Below are 16,590 nucleotides of genomic sequence, written 5' to 3'. Positions count from 1 at the left end.
AGCCAGGGCCCCTCCGGAGCCGCGTTCCCGGGATCACCGGGATCACCGGGATCCGACACCTGTTCCTCCCGCAGCCGTGGGTCCCAGCCCCACCCCAGGGACCCCGCGCCCGCAGCTGTGCCCGTGGCAGCCGCGCGAGGATCCAGATGGCGGAATATTGTCCCGGGCTAATTAGGGCCGCGCGGGGCGGGGGGGCTGCGAGGTTCCCCCCTTCCCCCGGCAATCAAAGGGCCGATGACTTTATTAAGGCTCATTATGTGGGGCGGGGGGGCGGACACGCGCCAGGCAGCCGTGACGGGATCGACGTGGGGAGTGCCCGCACGGCTGCGCGGGGCTGGGGGGCCGCAGGGGAACGGGGACCGGGGGGCTGCATAGCCCCACAGTGCACCCCCAGCACCCCACGACTCAGCCCCCCATGGGTGCAGCCCATCTGGGGGTCACTGAGTCCCCACAGCAGCCCCCAGCTCCCCTCACACAAAGCAGGGACTCAAGGGAGCTTTTCCACAATTTTATTCCAAAAATAAATTCGAAGAAGGGTATAAGTTACGGGGGGTGGAGGGGCGGGAGCAGGGCTGCACTGGGGGGGCAGTGCCCACCCCCTGCCCCTACCTCCTCTTGTCCTTGATGCTGTAGTGCAGCAGGAGGGGTGCAGGCTGTGGGGCAAGGGGTGGGGGGGGTCAGAGCTGGGGGATTCCAGCCGAGGAACCCCCTTGGGGCAGAGACCCCAGATCCCAGCCCAGGGACTGCCCCCGGGGTAGGGACTCCAAGCCTCAGCCCAGGGAACCCCCCCAGACAGAGACCCCCCCATCCCAGCCCATGACCCCGAACCCCGGCCCAAGACTCCCTCCTAGGGCAGGGATCCCAAACCTCAACCCAGGGACTCCCCAATCCCAGTCCATGACCCCAAACCCCAGCACAAGATCCCCTTGGGGCAGAGACCCTGAACCCCAGCCCAGAAGTCCCCTGGCACACAGACCCCAATCCCAGCCCAGGGACTCCCCTGGGGCTGCACCTCAAACTTGGCCAACCCCTTTGGGGACCCCCCATTGCCTGACCCATGCAGAGGCCAGGGACCCCCCAGATCACCACTGCAGCCACTGACATTAAAGGTCCTCAATCCCTCAACCCCATAATGCCCCGAACCACCCCCGGAGGCTCACCCCACCACTCCCCCAGCAGGGTGAACCCCAAAACCAGAGCCTGCCATCCCTTATGATGGATGCACACCTTGCCAAACCAGCGTGAGAGCCAAAGCTGCTTCATTGTCATGTGGTCAGGGAGGGGCTCGTTGTCAAACAGGATCTGCACCTGCACGGGGAGGCTGCATCAGCGGGGCCGGGACACCCCTGGGGGCTGGGAGCCCCCCCGGACCCCCACTCACGTGCTGCAGGGACAGCCCCAGCCGGTGGCACAGGACCCTCCGCAGGTGTCGGATCTGTGCCCGCACCGAGCACCTCACGTATTTCTGCTGTGAGGGGCAGAGAGCGTTGGGGGGTGTGGGGGTCTCCAGGGACCCCACACACCCCTGCCAGGGCCAGGGTGACAGCTGGGGGTCAGGCCTGGGGTCTGCAGGGATCCCCGCTCACCTGCAGCATGGCCTTGCTCTTGTCCTTGCTGGAGCTGTGGCGGGAAGAGAAAGGCACACGTGTCCGGGTCGGGGGCCATGGCCAGTGTCCCCTGTGCCCCCTCCCCACCCCACTAAGGGGCTGCAGTCCCCCCGGACTCACCTCAGTTTCTCCAGGCAGAGCGAGACGTGCTCGTCGTAGCGGAAATAGTGCGCGCGCGAGTGGTCAAAGGTGCTGTAGGGGAGCCCCATGGGGTCACCCCCCACCGTGTCTGGGGACACAGGTGGCACCGTCAGCCCCCTGTGCCCCCGACACCCCCCAGCACCGCAGCCGGCTGCCCCCCGTGCCCCCCCCGTCCCACCGTCACCGCTGGGCTGCGTCACCCGGTCGAGGCCACGGGACTGGTAGAACTCCCGGATCCGCTTCTCCTCACCTGCAAGGGACATGTGGCTCAGGGACACACCTGGGCCCATGTGGCCCTGAGGGCGGTCCCTGGCTGTCCTCCCTCCCTCCCTCCACTGCACCAAGCCCCCGCCACACACGCTGTCCTCATCCCTCTGTCTCTCCTTGTCCATATCCCCATTGCTGTCCCTGCCTGCATCTAGCTCCACATCCCTGTCCCCACGTCCCCCGTAGTGTGCTGCAGGCCATGTGCCCCGAGCCCCCCATGTCCCCCGAGCCCCCCATGTCCCCCGAGCCCCCCATGTCCCCCGTACTGTGCTGCAGGCCGGGCACCAGCTTGTAGACGATGTCCTGCATGACCCTGTCCAGTTTGAGGTTGAGCAGCGGCTGCGTCTCGTGGATCTTGGTGTTGCACATGGGGCAGTACTTGCTGGTCTGCAGGTACTTCACGATGCAGCTCTTGCAGACTGGGGACAAGGACAGGTGTAGGAGGGGTGGGACCACAGCCCCGCCTCAAGCCCCCCACCCAGGTGGGGACACTCACAGGTGTGCAGGCACTCGGTGATGGTGGTGGCGTCGATGAAGTACCCGGCGCACAGGAAACACACGATGTGCTCGTTCAGCTCCTTCATCTTCACCTTCACCTCCTCCTGCGGGGACACCTCACTGTCACCTGGAGCATCCCGAGACCACCCCCACCTGTCACCTGGAGACCCCCCTCTCGCCCTTCACCTGGAACCCCCTAGCCCAAGGATCTCCTGCCATTCCCTTAACATGCTAAAAAAATTGGATTTTGGGGAGCTGCACCTCTTGTTTTGCTTGAATATGCCAGAAAACAGATTCTGAGGGGCTGGCCACCCCCGTCCTGCTAAGATATGTCAGAAAATGGGACTTTGTAGGGATTGCCCCGTGTCTTCCATTATTACACCAGAAAATGGGATTTTGAGAGGCTGGCCTCACTGTCTTATTTTAATGGGAAAATGCCAGAAAATGGGATTCTGGCGGGGGCCACGCTTCCTGTTTTCTCTTATTATGCCAGAAAACAAGACTTGGGGAGGCTGTGCCTCCTGACTTCCATTGTTATGGCAGAACTCGAGATTTTGGGACGCTGCACCCCCTGTATTGCCTTAACGTACCAAAAAACAGGACTGACCGCTCCGTATTCCATTATTACGCTAGAAAGCTGGATTTGAAGGGGGCTGGATACCCCGTTTCGCCTTATTATATCAGAAAATGGGATTTTGGGGCTCCGGGGACACCCCCAGCGCGGTGCCTGCCCCGAGCCGTGACCACGCCCCCTTGCCCTGGCCCCGCCCCCCCGCACCGCCCCCCGGTCTCACAGCGCCCCCCAGCGGCGCCACCGCGGTACCTCCCGTCCCCTCCCGAGCTGGCCCCCGGTGTCGCCGCCACCGCCTCCTCCCGGTGCCTCCCGCCCTCCCGGTACGGCCGCTCGCCTCGTTCCGCAGCGGGTCCATCTTGTAGACGGCCTGGAGCTGGTTCCGCAGCCGCATGGCGATGGCCATCGGGCCCCCCTGAGGAGGCGACGCCATCTTAGAGCCGCCTCCGCCTGTGGCCTCGCGCACTTCCGTGTTCGGGGCGGGGCCGCAGCGAGCGGCGGGACTACAACTCCTAGCGTGCCCCGCGCGTCTCGAGTCGCGGCGTGCAGCGCAAGCTCGGCCCTGTGCTGATCCTTCCCCACGACGCACGGGGAGAGGCCCGGGATCCCGAGACCCTCCCACCTCGTCCGTGAGGGGGAACCGCCGGGAGCCGCCGCCACCGGAGCCGCCGTGTTTAGGGGAGGGCGTTCCCGGTAGTGGCCAATAGCGAGAGGGCGCGCTGTTGACGGACAGCAGCGGCCGCCAATCAGAGAGGGCTCTGCGTGCGCGCGGTGCTGGGGAACGCCGCCAGAGGGCAGCAGAGCAACGCGGGGGAACGGGAGGGGCGGGGGGGGCACGGGAGGGAACCGGGGGGACGGGGGCGGTCGGGACGGGGGCCTGAGGGGGCCTGGAGGCTGCGAGGGGGCACGAAGGGGACGAGGAGTCTGGCTGGGGCGCGGGGTACCTGCGGGCAACTCGGTGTTAGGGGGGGCCGTGAGGTGCGGGAGATCTGGGGGGGCTCAGGGGGTCTTGAGAGGATTCGGTAGGGGACACCGGGCTGTCCCGACGGGGGCACGGCGGGAACGGCGGCGGCGAGCGCAGGGCTGGGCTGAGGGATGCAGCGGCACCGGCAGGGTTGGGCTACCGGGGTGCTGGCAGGGTCGGGGTGTTTGCCCCGGCAGGTCGGGGTGCCAGGGCGCTCGCAGGTCGGGGTGCCGGGGCTCGGGCAGGGTCGGGGGGCTGGGGTGTCGCTGGGGTACCAGCGTGCTGGCGGTTTAGGGGGTCGCGCTGCTGTTGGTGCTGACGTTTGGGGTGTCCGGTGCTGGGGTGCTGGCAGGGTTGAAGTGCTGGCCCTTTGGGGTGCCGGGGTGCTGGCAGTTTGGGGTGCCAGCGGAGCAGCCCGCGGCCCCACCCGGCGCAGCCGGAGCCACGCTAATGAAGGTTTGGCTCAGGGGAAGCAGCGGCCGCGCTAATGCGGAGCCGAGCCGAGATCCCCACGGCCCCTCACAGCCCCCCGCGCCTCCTCACCGACTGTGCAACCCCCCCGGACCCCAGACCGAACGGCGGGGAACGCTGGTCCGTGCCAGGGAGTGGGTGCGGGCAGAGGAGCACGGCGGGACCCCCGAGCAGGGGCTGGCACCCACCACCCCAGCATGGAGCTCCTGGCACACGGCCGCGCTGCCAGCCCGGCTCCGCCACCGGCTGCGCACGGGCTGCCACGGCCGGGGACAGTGCGGGTTTGGGGCTCCTGGATGCGTCCCGGTCATTGTTATGGTCCTGGTCACGATCCTGGCCCCGGTCCCGGTCCTGATCCAGGTCCCGGTCCTGGTCCCGGTCCGGGATACGGGTCACAGCACTTAACTCCACCTCTCAGCTCCCTCAGTGTGCCCAGTCCACTCGCGCTGTTCCCCCTGCCCGACCGGAGCGTCTGCTTGGCACCGCCCGAGCCCCGATGACCCCGGTGCCAGCCCCATGTCCCGGGCGGCGCACGGTGTGTGGCCGAGCCCCGGGACCGCACCGGGAGCAACACGAGCCCCTCCCGGTGCCGGGGCGCCGGCGGGCAGAGGCTCCGGACCAGCCCCCGCCCTTCCCGCCCCCTGCCCGCGCCTCCGGGGAGGCGAGAGCGCGGCGGGGGCCGGTGACCCCCGGCTGGGGAGGGTCCGGTCCCATCTGTACCTGCCAGGAGCCATCCGGGGAGGGGCGGGGGTCACAGCGGGGCCAGCGCGGCCCCGCGGCGGGGCAGCATCACTTTCTGCCGCCGCCGTGAGGAGAAGCGGCACCGGCACCGCACCCGGCAGCGGCACCGGCACCGCGAGTCCCGGCCGGGCGAGGAGCGGGCTCTGTGGGTGGCTCTGGCATGGGGACCGAGGGCGGAGAGCCCGTCCCGGGGCTGGGGTCCCGGCAGCCGGTACTCCCGGAGCCGCCCTCGCCAGCCGGGCACGCGCGAGGCCGCGGATCCATCTCGCCGTTAATAATTGATGGCGGGAGCCGCCGGGGCTGCGCGGGGCCGCGAGGCCGAGGCTTTTAGCCCAGCCCTGCTCAGATATTCAGCTCCATTTCCGCGGCAGGGCCGGGGCGGCTCCTTCTGGGAAGCGCTGCCGGGCGCTTTCCCGGCCGGACCCCTCGCTGGGGCTGAGCGAGGCTGGGCTGAGGCTGGGCGCGCTCATGAGCGCAGTGGTGCAGCGCAGCAGCGTTAGCTGCCCCCCAGCCCCGTCAGGTGAATAGGGATCCCCCAAGGAAGGCAGGGGACCCCCAGGTTGGGCAGGGGTCCCTGTTAGATCCGGCAGGCGGCTCCCAGGGCGGATAGGGGTCTCCCATTAATCCCTCTGAGGTGGGCAGGGGTCCCTATAGGGCAGCGGGGGCTGGGTGCTCATGGACTGAGCTCCTGCCTAATGCACCGAGTACATCTGCAGAATCCAATTAACCTTCGATAACGAGGCCCTGAGCGACGTGGCTGTCAGCGGCCACCAGCCACCGGCACACCGTGGTCTCCCGACGGGCACCAGCCCACCAGGACGGGCAGCACTGGCACCTGCAGCCCCCAGGCCCGACAGCCCCCCAACAGCCCCCGGCTGGTGTCGGACCCTGGGGAGGTGGGGGTGGTGTACGAGGGCACCCGGCGTGGGAGAGGGGACCGGTGTGCCCAGCCTCGTGTCCCGTGGCTCCTGGGCACTGATCCCACTGACCAGTGGGGCAGGAGCTGTCCTGCAGCCCAAGGGGTGGGGGCTGTGTGTGCCCCCCACTCCCACAGCACTCCCTCCTGCCCCTGCTCCATCCCTCACCCCACCGAAAGCCCGGGGGCTCTCAGCTCCCGCTCCGCTGGCATCCATCACCTCTGCAGTCCCCCAGCCCAGACTGTGCCAACCCCCCAGCCCTTCTGACCCTGCTCCCAGACCGCGCAGCTGGGACCCCCAGAGGGTTTGAGGGGGTGGCCCGTGCTGCACCCCCAATCCGGAACCGCAGAACCCACTGTCCCCCGCCCCAGGGGCTGCAGCCTGGCGGTGCCCGGTGGGGAGCAGCCCCCCAGCAGCCGGGTGCTGGCGTCACGGTGCAGCCGCCCACGCACCCATGTGGCACCCGGCTCCTCCCCGAGGACACCGCGCAGACGCCGAGGGCCACCGTGACGTCCGAGCGGGCGACTCGGCCGTCGGGTCCGCGGGAGTCCGCGGGGGCCATCCGCGGCCACAGTGACCCCATCCCAACCCACACCCGTCCCGTCCCGGCTCCATCCCGACGCCATCCCATCCCCATCCCGGCCCTATCCATCCCCATCCCAGCCCTCCCGGCGTGTCAGCCGGGTCGGGGTGGGCACCGCGCCCACCGGCTGCTGCCGCCTCACCCCGCGCACCCCGTCCGGGTGCCGGCGCCCGCGGCGGGCGGGCGGCGGGGGGCACCGGGAGTGTTTCATGCGGTTAAGAAGTGTCTGATTGAGGCAGGAGGCGCCAGCAGCTCCCCCGGGAGCCGCAAGCCAAGGACTGGAGGACCAAATGCAGGCTAAAGTAATCCAATCTGGGCTGGTTCATCTAATTAGCCCAGAATTAACCCAGCAGCCAGAGAGGAGCTGACTGTCCCTCCAGTTTGCCAGCGGGTTTGGGGGGAAGCGGGAGGAAGAAGGGGACGTCCAGCGGTAATGAGATTACGGGGGGGAGCGGGCGGGAGCGGGCGCGCGGCAGCCTCTGGCCGGTGGGAACGTGGGGCCCTGCCAGGTCCCCGCCGCGCCTTCGCCGTGATGGCCGGGGCACCGGGCCGGCCGCCGGCGGCACCGGGGACAGGCAGGGACGCGTCCCAGTGACCCCCGCCCCGGCAGAAGCTCCCGAGCCCGCGGCGTCCCCGTAGGGGACGGGAGCACCGGCACGGCCGGCACCGGGGACGTGGCACCACGAAGCCGCGCAGCTGCACCGGCAGCCCCAGGGCCACGGTGGGGGACGGGGCAAGGAGCCCCGGCAGCTTCGGGCAGCACCTCCGTGGTGAGGCGGGCAGGGGCCAGACCCCACAGACCCCACGTGTGACCCCCTGCTCTCAGGGACAGAGGGGCGTGGAGGGCGCGGGGCGGGGAGATGCTGGTGCAGCTCTGGCGGTGGCAGGGCCTGGCGCTGCGCTGGCTGAAGGCTGATTCCCTGCTGGAACTGGGCAAATGCCCTTTTCTCCGCCGCATCCCCTCCAGCTGTCACTGCCACCCACAAGAACTGCCAGGCCCAGCCCCTTGGGATGGGAAGGGGCACACACCGGGGACACGGAGGTCCCTGCTGTGGTCGAGAAACGAGGAAGGGTCTGTACTGGTCCACTGGGGGGTTCCGGGTGCAGGGACCCTGCCTGGTCCCCACGGTGGCTCAGGGGACGCTGGGGCAGGCACAGGGACACGGCCTCCTTCCAGGTGGCCCAAGGATCACTGGGAAGACAGAGCCAGTGGCACAAGGTGGTGACAGTGAGGGGCCCTTGGCTAGCGGGGTCCCTGGGTGGGAAACACCCTACACCCACAGCCAGGGTGGGAGGGGGCTCAGGACTCCTTGAGCACCCTCAGTTCTTCCTGCACCCTTCCAGGGCAGCCCTGGTCGCGCTGCTGGAGGCTGCCGGGCAGGGGGGCTGCTCCGGCCGGGGGTGCCGCCTGCAGACCCCCGTGGGCGTGGGGCGGGCCCTGGCGCAAGCAGGCGCCGGGAGAGCCCGCGTTGCCCCGGGCCCCGTCACAGCCCCCCAATCCATCTCCCAGTCCGGCAGATTCCAGCCCCTGGGCACGGCAACATCTGCCTCCTGCTCCGGGTTCAATTAACCTGCTGCCGCCTCCTCCTCCTGCACCGGCCATTTCCTCCCACTGCCACTGTCACCACCACTGCCGCCACTGTCACCGCTGTCACTGCCACTGCCGCCGCCACGGCTGCACCCCACGGGGTCACAGCGGGTCCCTTTGCCGCAGCACACCTGGCGCCGGTGGCTCTTGCCAGGAGGAAAAGCCACAGTGGGAACACTGGGATTCGTCCCGGCACCTGCCGGGCTGCGAGCAGGAAACGCCAGAAAGCCGTGGCGCTTTGCAGGGCAGGGTCCCGGTGTTGTGTCCCCTTCCCCTTCTGGGCGCATGTCGGTGCCCCGGTGTGGAAAGGAGCAGCTCGGCCGTTCCCGGTGCCGTGGTGGGCTGTGGGCATGGCCGAGGGTGGCACAGGCGTGTGCCAGTGCAGTCCCGGCTCCCGCGGCCCCACACCCCGGCAGAGCTGCGGCTGCAGGGACGGGTACCCCACACTGCGGCGAGCCTGGGATGACCCGGTGCCCCCCGCTGCCTGCGGTGCCCCTGGGATGCGAGGTGCCCCGGGGTGTGCAGTGCCCCCGGTGCGGCAGCTGCAGCCCCCGGTGCTGCCGTGATTTACAGGCGCAGGCCCCGGTAATGTCATTTGCCCCAGACCGGTGGCGCCAGGGTGCCCGGGAAGCCGCCTCCGCCCCGCCAGCCCCTGTCCCGGGGCCGTGACCCGCTCGGGAACCCACCCGCAGGGCCGCCGTGTCGCTGTCGCGATAGTCGTCGGAAGATCCGACCCAGCCAGTGCCGCTCTCTGCTGCCGTTACCGGGCTGGGCTCTGTGACCGGGAAAGGCGGGGCGGGGAACAAGGGTCCACCCCAGGGAACGGCGGGTCGGGAACCGGGGTCTATCTCCGGGAATGGCGGGGCCAGGGGGTGTCGGACTCCATCCCCCTGAACAGTCTGGTCCGTGGAAACTGGGGCCCGTGATACCGGGAACGGCAGGTCCCGGGGAAGGGGGATTCATGGCCCGGGAACTGAAGGTCGGCGTGGGGTCGGTGCCCCGGGAAAGGCGGTTTCCTGGGAACTGAGATCCCAGCTACCGGCAATGGCGGCTCGAGGAGATCGGGATCCATGTCCCGGGATGTGTCCGTGTTCTGTGAACGCCGGGTCGGAACAAGCCCTGGGTCCCCGCACCGGGCTCCAGGGCTTCCGGATTCATTCACTCCCGTATGGACGGGCGCGGCGGGAACCGGGCTCGGTGCGAAGCCTGCGCACCTCAGGCTCTGGTCCGTGCGCCCCGCGATAACGGCGCTGGGGCAGGGGCCGCTTCGTGCGCCCCGGGAGGGGCGGCTGGAAGCGCCGACGGGGCTGCGGACGGAGCGGGGACGCGAAAAGGCGCAGCGCGGCTGCCCGATGCGACAGCGGCTCCGGTGGACCGGGCAGGCGGTCCGGCGGATGCCCCGGCGGGGCGAACTGGTACGGAGCCCGTCGGTGCGCGGGGGACGTCCGGGGGCCGTGCGGGGCGCAGGCGCTCGGGACCCGACGGGCCCGTCCGCTTGTCCCGGAGCCGGGGCGGGGGCCTGGAGCGGCGGGGGCGGGGGGGGGCCCGGGGCGGGGGCGGGGCCCCGGGCTGTCAATCACGGGGCGCGGCCACCAATCAGGGCGCAGGCGGTGGGAGTTCGGCCGGTCCGGATGGAGCGGGGCAGAAAAGCGCGTCCCGCCAGGGCCCGCAGCCCACCCACGCTCCCGCCCCGGGGCCGCCAGCGGCGGCGAGCCATGCCCCGCACGCTGCCCCCGGCCCGCACCCGGCACCTGCCCCGCACCTTGCTCCGGGCCCGCACCCGCACCTTGCACCGCGTCCTGCCCCGCACCGGGCGCTCCGCGCCCGTCGCCGCTGCCGCCCCCCGCCGCCCCCCGGCCATGCCCGCGTCCCGCCGGCTCTGAGCGCGGCCGGGATGGAGCGGGAGGGCGGCGGCCCGGGGCCCCCCGCGCCCCACGAGCCCATCAGCTTCGGCATCGACCAGATCCTGGGCGGCCCCGAGCCCACGGGGCCGCACCGGGCGGCGGCAGAGCCCGACTACGGGCTCTACGGCAGCGGCTACGGCCCCACCGGTCCGCTCGGCTCCTACAACCTCAACATGAGCATGAACGTGAGCGTGAACGTGACCCCCGCGCCCGCCGCGCCGCCCGCCGGAGTCATCCGCGTCCCGGCGCACCGGCCCGCGCCCGCCCCGCCGCCCGCCGCGCCCGCCGCGCCGCCGCCGGGGCCCGCGCTGCCGGGGCTCACCTTCCCCTGGATGGAGACCACGCGCCGCATCGCCAAAGACCGGCTCTCAGGTGAGCGGGCGGGACGGCTGCTGGGGGCTACCGGCGCCTATTGACGGCTCCGGGGACTCACGCGGCACCGGCCGCTCCCGCGGTTCCGTCGGGGCAGTGCGGTCCGGCGGGCGCGGCGCGGCGCGGCTCGGGGCGGACACGGGCATCGGACGGGGATGGCGGGGACCGTGCGCTCCACAGGTTCCCGCAGCGCCCGGTCCTTGCCCGCCGTCGGGGCCTGCGGAAGCGGCTCGGGGTAGACGCGGCTAGCGGCGGCTCCACCGAGGCACCGGGCAGGGTCCGGCGGCTCTGGGTGGAGCCCGGGGGGTCCCGGCGGGCTCCGGTCTCGAGCTCTACTCCGTGTCTGGTCCCTTCCCCGGTTTGAAGGTGCCAGTGGTGACCCTGTGCCACCGTAACAGGGAGGCTGTGGGGAGCCAGGGTGTGGAGTTCTGTGGGGTGCGGAGTGGGGGCTCCCTTGGAATGGTGAGTGGGGTGGGGGCTCTGCCGGGTGTGAGATGTGATGTGGGGGCTCTGTGGGGACACGATGCAGGGTGGGGGGACCACCGTGGGACTGAGGACAAAGCTCATCCATGCACAGAGCAGATGTCCCACGCCTTGGGAACCCCAGAGAATGGGGGTGGTGGTGTAGGGGTACCTGTGGGGTGGCCGGGATGGGATCCCGGCTCTGAACGTGCGGGGATCGGTGAGGAACACTGAGTGCCAGTGCTGTGGGAGAGGCCAGGGCGGCGATGCGGGTGTTGTGGAGGCAGCGAGGGGTTGAGATACTGCTGGTGTGCAGGGGCTGAGTGCCCTGGTGAGGGCTGAGCAGCAGTGCTGGGGTGGGGGTGTTGGTTGCAGCACCCGAGAAGCAGGAGGGGTGCTGAGGGTGGGGTCCCGGGCAGTGGGGGCGTGTGTGGGTGCTGGGGACCCCCGGCCTGGCTCAGCTCTGCTCCCACCCAAGATGGCGGCACCGCCACGTCCCCAGTGTGTGGCCGCATGCGGGGACGAGGCTGGAGGCCGTGCAGGGCTGGGGGCCGAGTCCCGGCCATGTGGGCGATGGGGCGGTGTGGGGCAGGAGGCTGGGGACCGTGGGGGTCCCGCCCGGGCGCCAGCAGAACCGTGTTCGCCTCCCGGCCCACCCCGCCATCGCAGCGGTGACGAAGCACGGTCCCCGCGCAGGGGTGGCGGGTGACGTCCTCGTCTCCTGCCTGGCGCCAGCGTTGGGTGGATGGGGCAGCCCCTCCCCGACACGGGGTCTCCGAGCCGCAGCCATCACTCAGCACCACTGGCCTTGGGGTGGGCTGCGGGCGGGAGGCATCTGGTCCCGGCGAGGGGCCGCCCCGTGCGGGGAGGGGGCACGGGGGCCTCCGTCCCCCCGACTGCACGGCTCCACCTGCGTCAACCGTGTCCGCCCCCGCCGGCGGCCAGGCGGCCTCCTGGGCGCGGGTGGGAGGGAGGGTCTGTGGGTGCCAGGGGCCCCCTGGGGTGCTGTGGGCTGTACCCACATCCCTGTGCCACGGGGCCGCAGGCAACCATGGTCCCGGCCATGTGCCGCCCTGCCCACGCGGTGCTGGCCCCGGTGACGGCTGTGGTGCCATGGCGCCACGGGGACGTGGTGCCATAGGGTCATGGCTCCTGCTCGAGGCCACTGCCAGAGCAGGAGGGGCACAGGCGTTGGGGGCTGACCCTGCCAAGCCTTCGCTTTCCTCCGTGCTGCTTTGCTGTTCTGACGCTCCCTGCAGCTCCGGCAGCTTCTGGGGCTGGGATGTGGCACATTGGCCTCACCAGGGCTGGCTCACACCTCAGCTGGGCAGGGACATCCCCTTCCCGGCCCCTGGCGGTGGCCAGCCCAGGCACTGCTGGCCCATGGAAAGAGACACTGTTGGCCTCCTAGCAGCTTCTGTGGTCCCATCCCCTCACGGGCAGGGCTGGGCAGCCCCTGCGGTGCCGGGGAGGCTCCTCGGGGGCTGCGGCAGGGCTCGCTGTGAGGGGAGGGTGGGTTTGTGCAGCGGGGCTGCATGGTCCTGCATCAGTCCTGTGACCAGGCCAGCCCATCCACCCTGACATTCCAGTGCCACAGGGCTGGGGGAGTGACTGTGCCGTGGGGTAGGAAAGGGGACAGGTCCTTCCTCATGCCATGTCATGAGCTGCCCCCATGTCCCCAAGGTGGGGACAACTCTGGGTGTCCCCCTCCCCTACTCTCCCAGGCAGCACTGGTGGCTTCCCTGGAGCTCCCCATCCTCATGTGTCCCTCTGGAGCGCCCCATCCCCATGGCCCCGAGCCCCCTGGCATCCCCCCAGGGCCCTGCTGTGCTTTGCCAAGGTCACCCTGAGCCCCTCTCACCCCGCTGTCCCCACAGCCGCGCTGTCGCCCTTCGCGGTGACACGGCGCATCGGGCACCCGTACCAGAACCGGACACCGCCCAAGCGCAAGAAGCCGCGGACGTCCTTCTCCCGGGTGCAGATCTGCGAGCTGGAGAAGCGCTTCCACCGGCAGAAGTACCTGGCCTCGGCCGAGCGTGCCACCCTGGCCAAGGCCCTCAAGATGACGGACGCCCAGGTCAAGACCTGGTTCCAGAACCGCCGCACCAAGTGGAGGTAACAGGGACGGCCTTGGGGTAACGGCCACAACCATGATGCTCACACCCCTCTGGCAGCCACCCCAATGTGTCCCTCTGGCATCCACCCCGATATCCCTCTGGCAGCCACCCCGATATCCCTCTGGCAGACACCCCAATATCCCTCTGGCAGCCCCAAACCCCACATCCCTCCAGCAGCGAGCCCCTCATTCTGGGCGAGGCTGGGACTGGGATGGGCTGGGGATGGATGGCATGAGCTGCCCATCACCGTGGCCTCCCCTGTGCACTGCTGGGGGAGGTCTGGTGGTGGTGGGGGACGTGGCAGTAGTAAGGGGACGAGGGGTGGTGCTGTGGGGCAGTGGGCACGTGGCAGTGCCAGCTGCGGTCCGTGCCAATGGCGGGTGTCTGCAGGCGTCAGACGGCGGAGGAGCGCGAGGCGGAGCGGCAGCAGGCCAACCGGCTGATGCTGCACCTGCAGCAGGAGGCTTTCCAGAAGAGCCTGGCGCAGCCGCTGCCGCAGGACCCGCTCTGCATGCACAACTCCTCGCTCTACGCCCTGCAGAACCTCCAGCCCTGGGCCGAGGACAACAAGGTGACGTCGGTCTCGGGGGTGGCCTCTGTGGTGTGAGGGCCTTGGGCGCTGCTGATGTGCCAGGAGGTGGCACTGGGAGCCTGGACCATGGCAGGGAAGGGGCTGCAGCTTCCTGAGAGCCCCGCACTGGCAGCCCCCTCCCTGCCATGGAGAGACCCCCAGGGCCATCCTGGAGCGAGGCCGTGCCCCTGTGGTTGGACTCAAAGCTTCATCGAAGCCCACCTGGAGCACTGCTGTGGGCAGCCCCCTGCCTGGACCCCCAGGAGCCCAGGGCTGGGCCCCCATGCCCTATGGACCTCTGCAGCCCCCTGCCTGACCCCCAGGCTGGGCCTCTGCACCCCACAGATGTCTGTAGCCCCCTGCTCAGACCCGTGGGAGCCAAGGGCTGGGCCTCTACACCCCATGGACACCTGCAGCTCCCTGCCCAAACCCCTGGGAACCCAGGGATGGGCCCCCACACCTGGCAGGGTTCTGCAGCTCCCCCACCAGCAGCTCCGTGGGTCACGCTGGCTCCCTTTGGGCCCCACAGCCTCCAGCCCACCCGGAGCAGGGCAGGGTGTGGACCTCCCATTCCTGGTGCTGGAAGCCCCCCGCCCTGACAGCGGGGTCTGCACCACCCGCACCATTTGCCTTATCCCGGGCGGAGTTTGCCACCTCCGGCTTCCATCTGCGGACGAAGGACTTGGCCACCCCGGCCCCACCCCGTGGTGGGACAGACTGACGGTCTGGGCCCCCGGCCCCCCACCCACTGGTCTGTCAGCTCCCTGGGCCTGGACATGCCCTTGCAGCCCCCTGCCATGGGCTCGGAGTGCCCCCCATGCCGACGGATTGCACCAGTCCCTGACTCCCCCGGGACTGCCATCGCCTCCCACAGACTGAGCCTTGGTGTGACCCACAGGACACTCGTGGGGTGCAGAGGGGCTGAACCCCCCCTTCTTCTGGCAGATCTCTGCACCCCCTCCCCAGTGACCCCCTAAGTGGGGCTTCCCCCTGCCAGGACCATCCGGCCCGACTCCAGCCTCTGTTGATGATGATGATGATGATGATGATGATGGAGGGAATGAAGGGCGTGGGGGGATAACAACCGTGACCTTGACCCTGAACTCGACCTTGCCCCCCACCCCACTGCTATCCGCGATGCTGCAGCCCCTCACCCCACTTTTGGGGGACAGGCTTCTGCGGGCTCCCCCTCTCCGTTGCTACCGGGAGGAGTCGGACACCCGGTACCGGCGGGATTGGCTGCGGTTCCGTGACGCGGAGGGGTGGAACCGCATTACCACCGGGATGAGCGCGGCCGAGGGCCGGCCCCGGTGCCGGTGGGGCGGCGGCGGCGGCGGCGAGGCGGTGCTCCGTGCCCGTGCCGAGGCCGCCGGTTACCGGAGGCTGCTGCGAGCCCGAGCCGCCGAGGTGGAGGCGTTGCGGGGGGCGGTGGGCGCGTTACACCGGCAGCTGGAGGGGCTGCGGGACCGGCGGAGCGGGGAGCTGGCCAAGTACCAGGTGCGGGATGAGGGGGCCGGGGGGCGCCTGCGGGGGTGGGGGCTGGGGTGGGAGGAGGGGGTGGATGTTTGGGGGGGGCGGTGCTGGAGCTGGATGCCCGGAGGGATGGGGAGAAGGGGGGGTGGGGATGGGGAGGGGCGGGGGTCAGGGGTCCGGATGGAGGTGGGGGGCCCCGGGAGGCAGCGGGAGCGGCGGCGGGATGGGATGGGGGAGTTCAGGCGGGACTGGGAGGTGGGGTTTGTGTGGGTCGGGCCACCGGGTGTCCCTGTGGGCTCGGGGATCCCGTGGGTCCGTGTAGGGCGGGGGTCTCCCCGGGCATCCGTGCGGGGTGGGGGGCGGTGCGGAATTCCAGGGGTCGGGTCAGGGGTGCCGGGAGTCTGTGTAGGTGGGGTTCGGGGCGGGGGTCGAGGTCCGGCGGTCTGGGGAGCGGGAGGGGGTCGGGCGGGGGTCCCTGTGGGGCCAGAGGTCCCTGTGTGCGGGGGTCCGGCCGGTTATCCCGGCGGCCGCCCCGCGGCCCCGGCGCTGCTGACGGCCCGGCTCAGGAGCGGGTGGCGGAGCTGGAGCGGGAGATCGGGGCGGCGGAGGCGGAGATGGCCCGGTGCCTGCGGGAGTACCCGGCACTGCTGCGGCTGCGGATGGCGCTGGAGGCGGAGATCGCCGCGTACCGGTACGCAAGGGGGGCGCGGGGGGCGCGGGGGCGAGGGGCTTAGCCTGGCCCTTCTTTTCCAGGGAGATGCTGGAGAGCGAGGAGCTCCGCCTGGGCGGCTTGGCCCCGCCGTGAGCAGATCCCTGGAGCTCCGGTCCCACCACCGGACCCCGGCCCTGCCGTTACCACTGGACCCACCACCGGGACCGGATCCTCAGCCCCACCACCGGACCCCGGTTCCTCCGCCGGACCCCAGACCCCCGACTCCTGCGGCCCGGGCCACGATTCCCTGGGACCCTCTGGACGTCTCTGGACTCGCGGAGCCCCGGTCCTTCTGCCCCCCCCGTTCCACGGGTCCCCCGGAGTTCTGCGTGCCCGCCTGCCCCGGGACACCGGGAGGGCAGCGCCCGGGGGGACACACACTCACCAGCCTCTCCGGGGTGGGGGTCCCGGCCCAGACCCGTGTGGAAGCACCTCAATAAAGCCCGTGGCATCACCCGGAGCCGGCCTGGCTGGAGGGGGGTGGGCAGCACCCCCGGCTGTGCTCCAGAGGTCTGTGGTGGGCTCCGTGGGAAGTGGGCTCATGGAGGGGTGGGGGTTCCCTCCTGCCTGAGGGTGCAGCCCCTCACCCCCGAGCTGGGCGCGGCACGGGGACACTGGGGGGGCGCGTTGT

The 16,590-nt window shown here is 70.5% G+C and overlaps 3 protein-coding genes across 5 annotated transcripts; 2 read left to right on the top strand and 1 right to left on the bottom strand.

Moving 5' to 3' along the window:
* Window positions 1-495: 495 nt before the first annotated feature.
* PCGF1 (polycomb group ring finger 1) lies at window positions 496-5,372 on the bottom strand. 3 transcript variants are annotated; one of them, XM_068189106.1, is made up of 10 exons: window positions 5,240-5,372; window positions 3,422-3,499; window positions 2,512-2,617; window positions 2,282-2,434; window positions 1,927-1,998; window positions 1,728-1,836; window positions 1,587-1,620; window positions 1,382-1,468; window positions 1,228-1,308; window positions 496-653 (listed from the first exon to the last, which is right to left on the bottom strand). In XM_068189106.1, exons 2-10 carry the CDS (start codon window positions 3,488-3,490, stop codon window positions 606-608), a joined length of 759 nt encoding a protein of 252 aa, XP_068045207.1. In that variant the 5' UTR covers window positions 3,491-3,499; window positions 5,240-5,372; the 3' UTR covers window positions 496-605. The 3 variants fall into 3 exon arrangements, with proteins under 3 accessions (XP_068045207.1, XP_068045206.1, XP_068045205.1); XM_068189105.1 differs by lacking the exon at window positions 5,240-5,372 and having other exon boundaries at window positions 1,382-1,465; window positions 3,422-3,827; XM_068189104.1 differs by lacking the exon at window positions 5,240-5,372 and having other exon boundaries at window positions 3,422-3,815.
* A 4,456-nt stretch (window positions 5,373-9,828) lies between these two features.
* On the top strand, window positions 9,829-14,849 carry TLX2 (T cell leukemia homeobox 2). The gene is made up of 3 exons (XM_068189103.1): window positions 9,829-10,624; window positions 12,964-13,201; window positions 13,594-14,849. The coding sequence occupies exons 1-3, from the start codon at window positions 10,243-10,245 to the stop codon at window positions 13,808-13,810; spliced, it is 837 nt and encodes a 278-aa protein (XP_068045204.1). The 5' UTR covers window positions 9,829-10,242; the 3' UTR covers window positions 13,811-14,849.
* A 47-nt stretch (window positions 14,850-14,896) lies between these two features.
* Window positions 14,897-16,419, top strand: LOC137473251 (alpha-internexin-like). The gene is made up of 3 exons (XM_068189108.1): window positions 14,897-15,271; window positions 15,814-15,938; window positions 16,001-16,419. Exons 1-3 carry the CDS (start codon window positions 14,912-14,914, stop codon window positions 16,050-16,052), a joined length of 537 nt encoding a protein of 178 aa, XP_068045209.1. The 5' UTR covers window positions 14,897-14,911; the 3' UTR covers window positions 16,053-16,419.
* The last annotated feature ends 171 nt before the right edge of the window (window positions 16,420-16,590 follow it).

This window comes from Anomalospiza imberbis, chromosome 4 (genome assembly GCF_031753505.1).
Source record: "Anomalospiza imberbis isolate Cuckoo-Finch-1a 21T00152 chromosome 4, ASM3175350v1, whole genome shotgun sequence".
NCBI lineage: Eukaryota > Metazoa > Chordata > Aves > Passeriformes > Viduidae > Anomalospiza > Anomalospiza imberbis.
The sequence above is the reverse complement of the archived record's forward strand: the minus strand, read 5'-3'. Positions and strand labels throughout refer to the sequence as shown.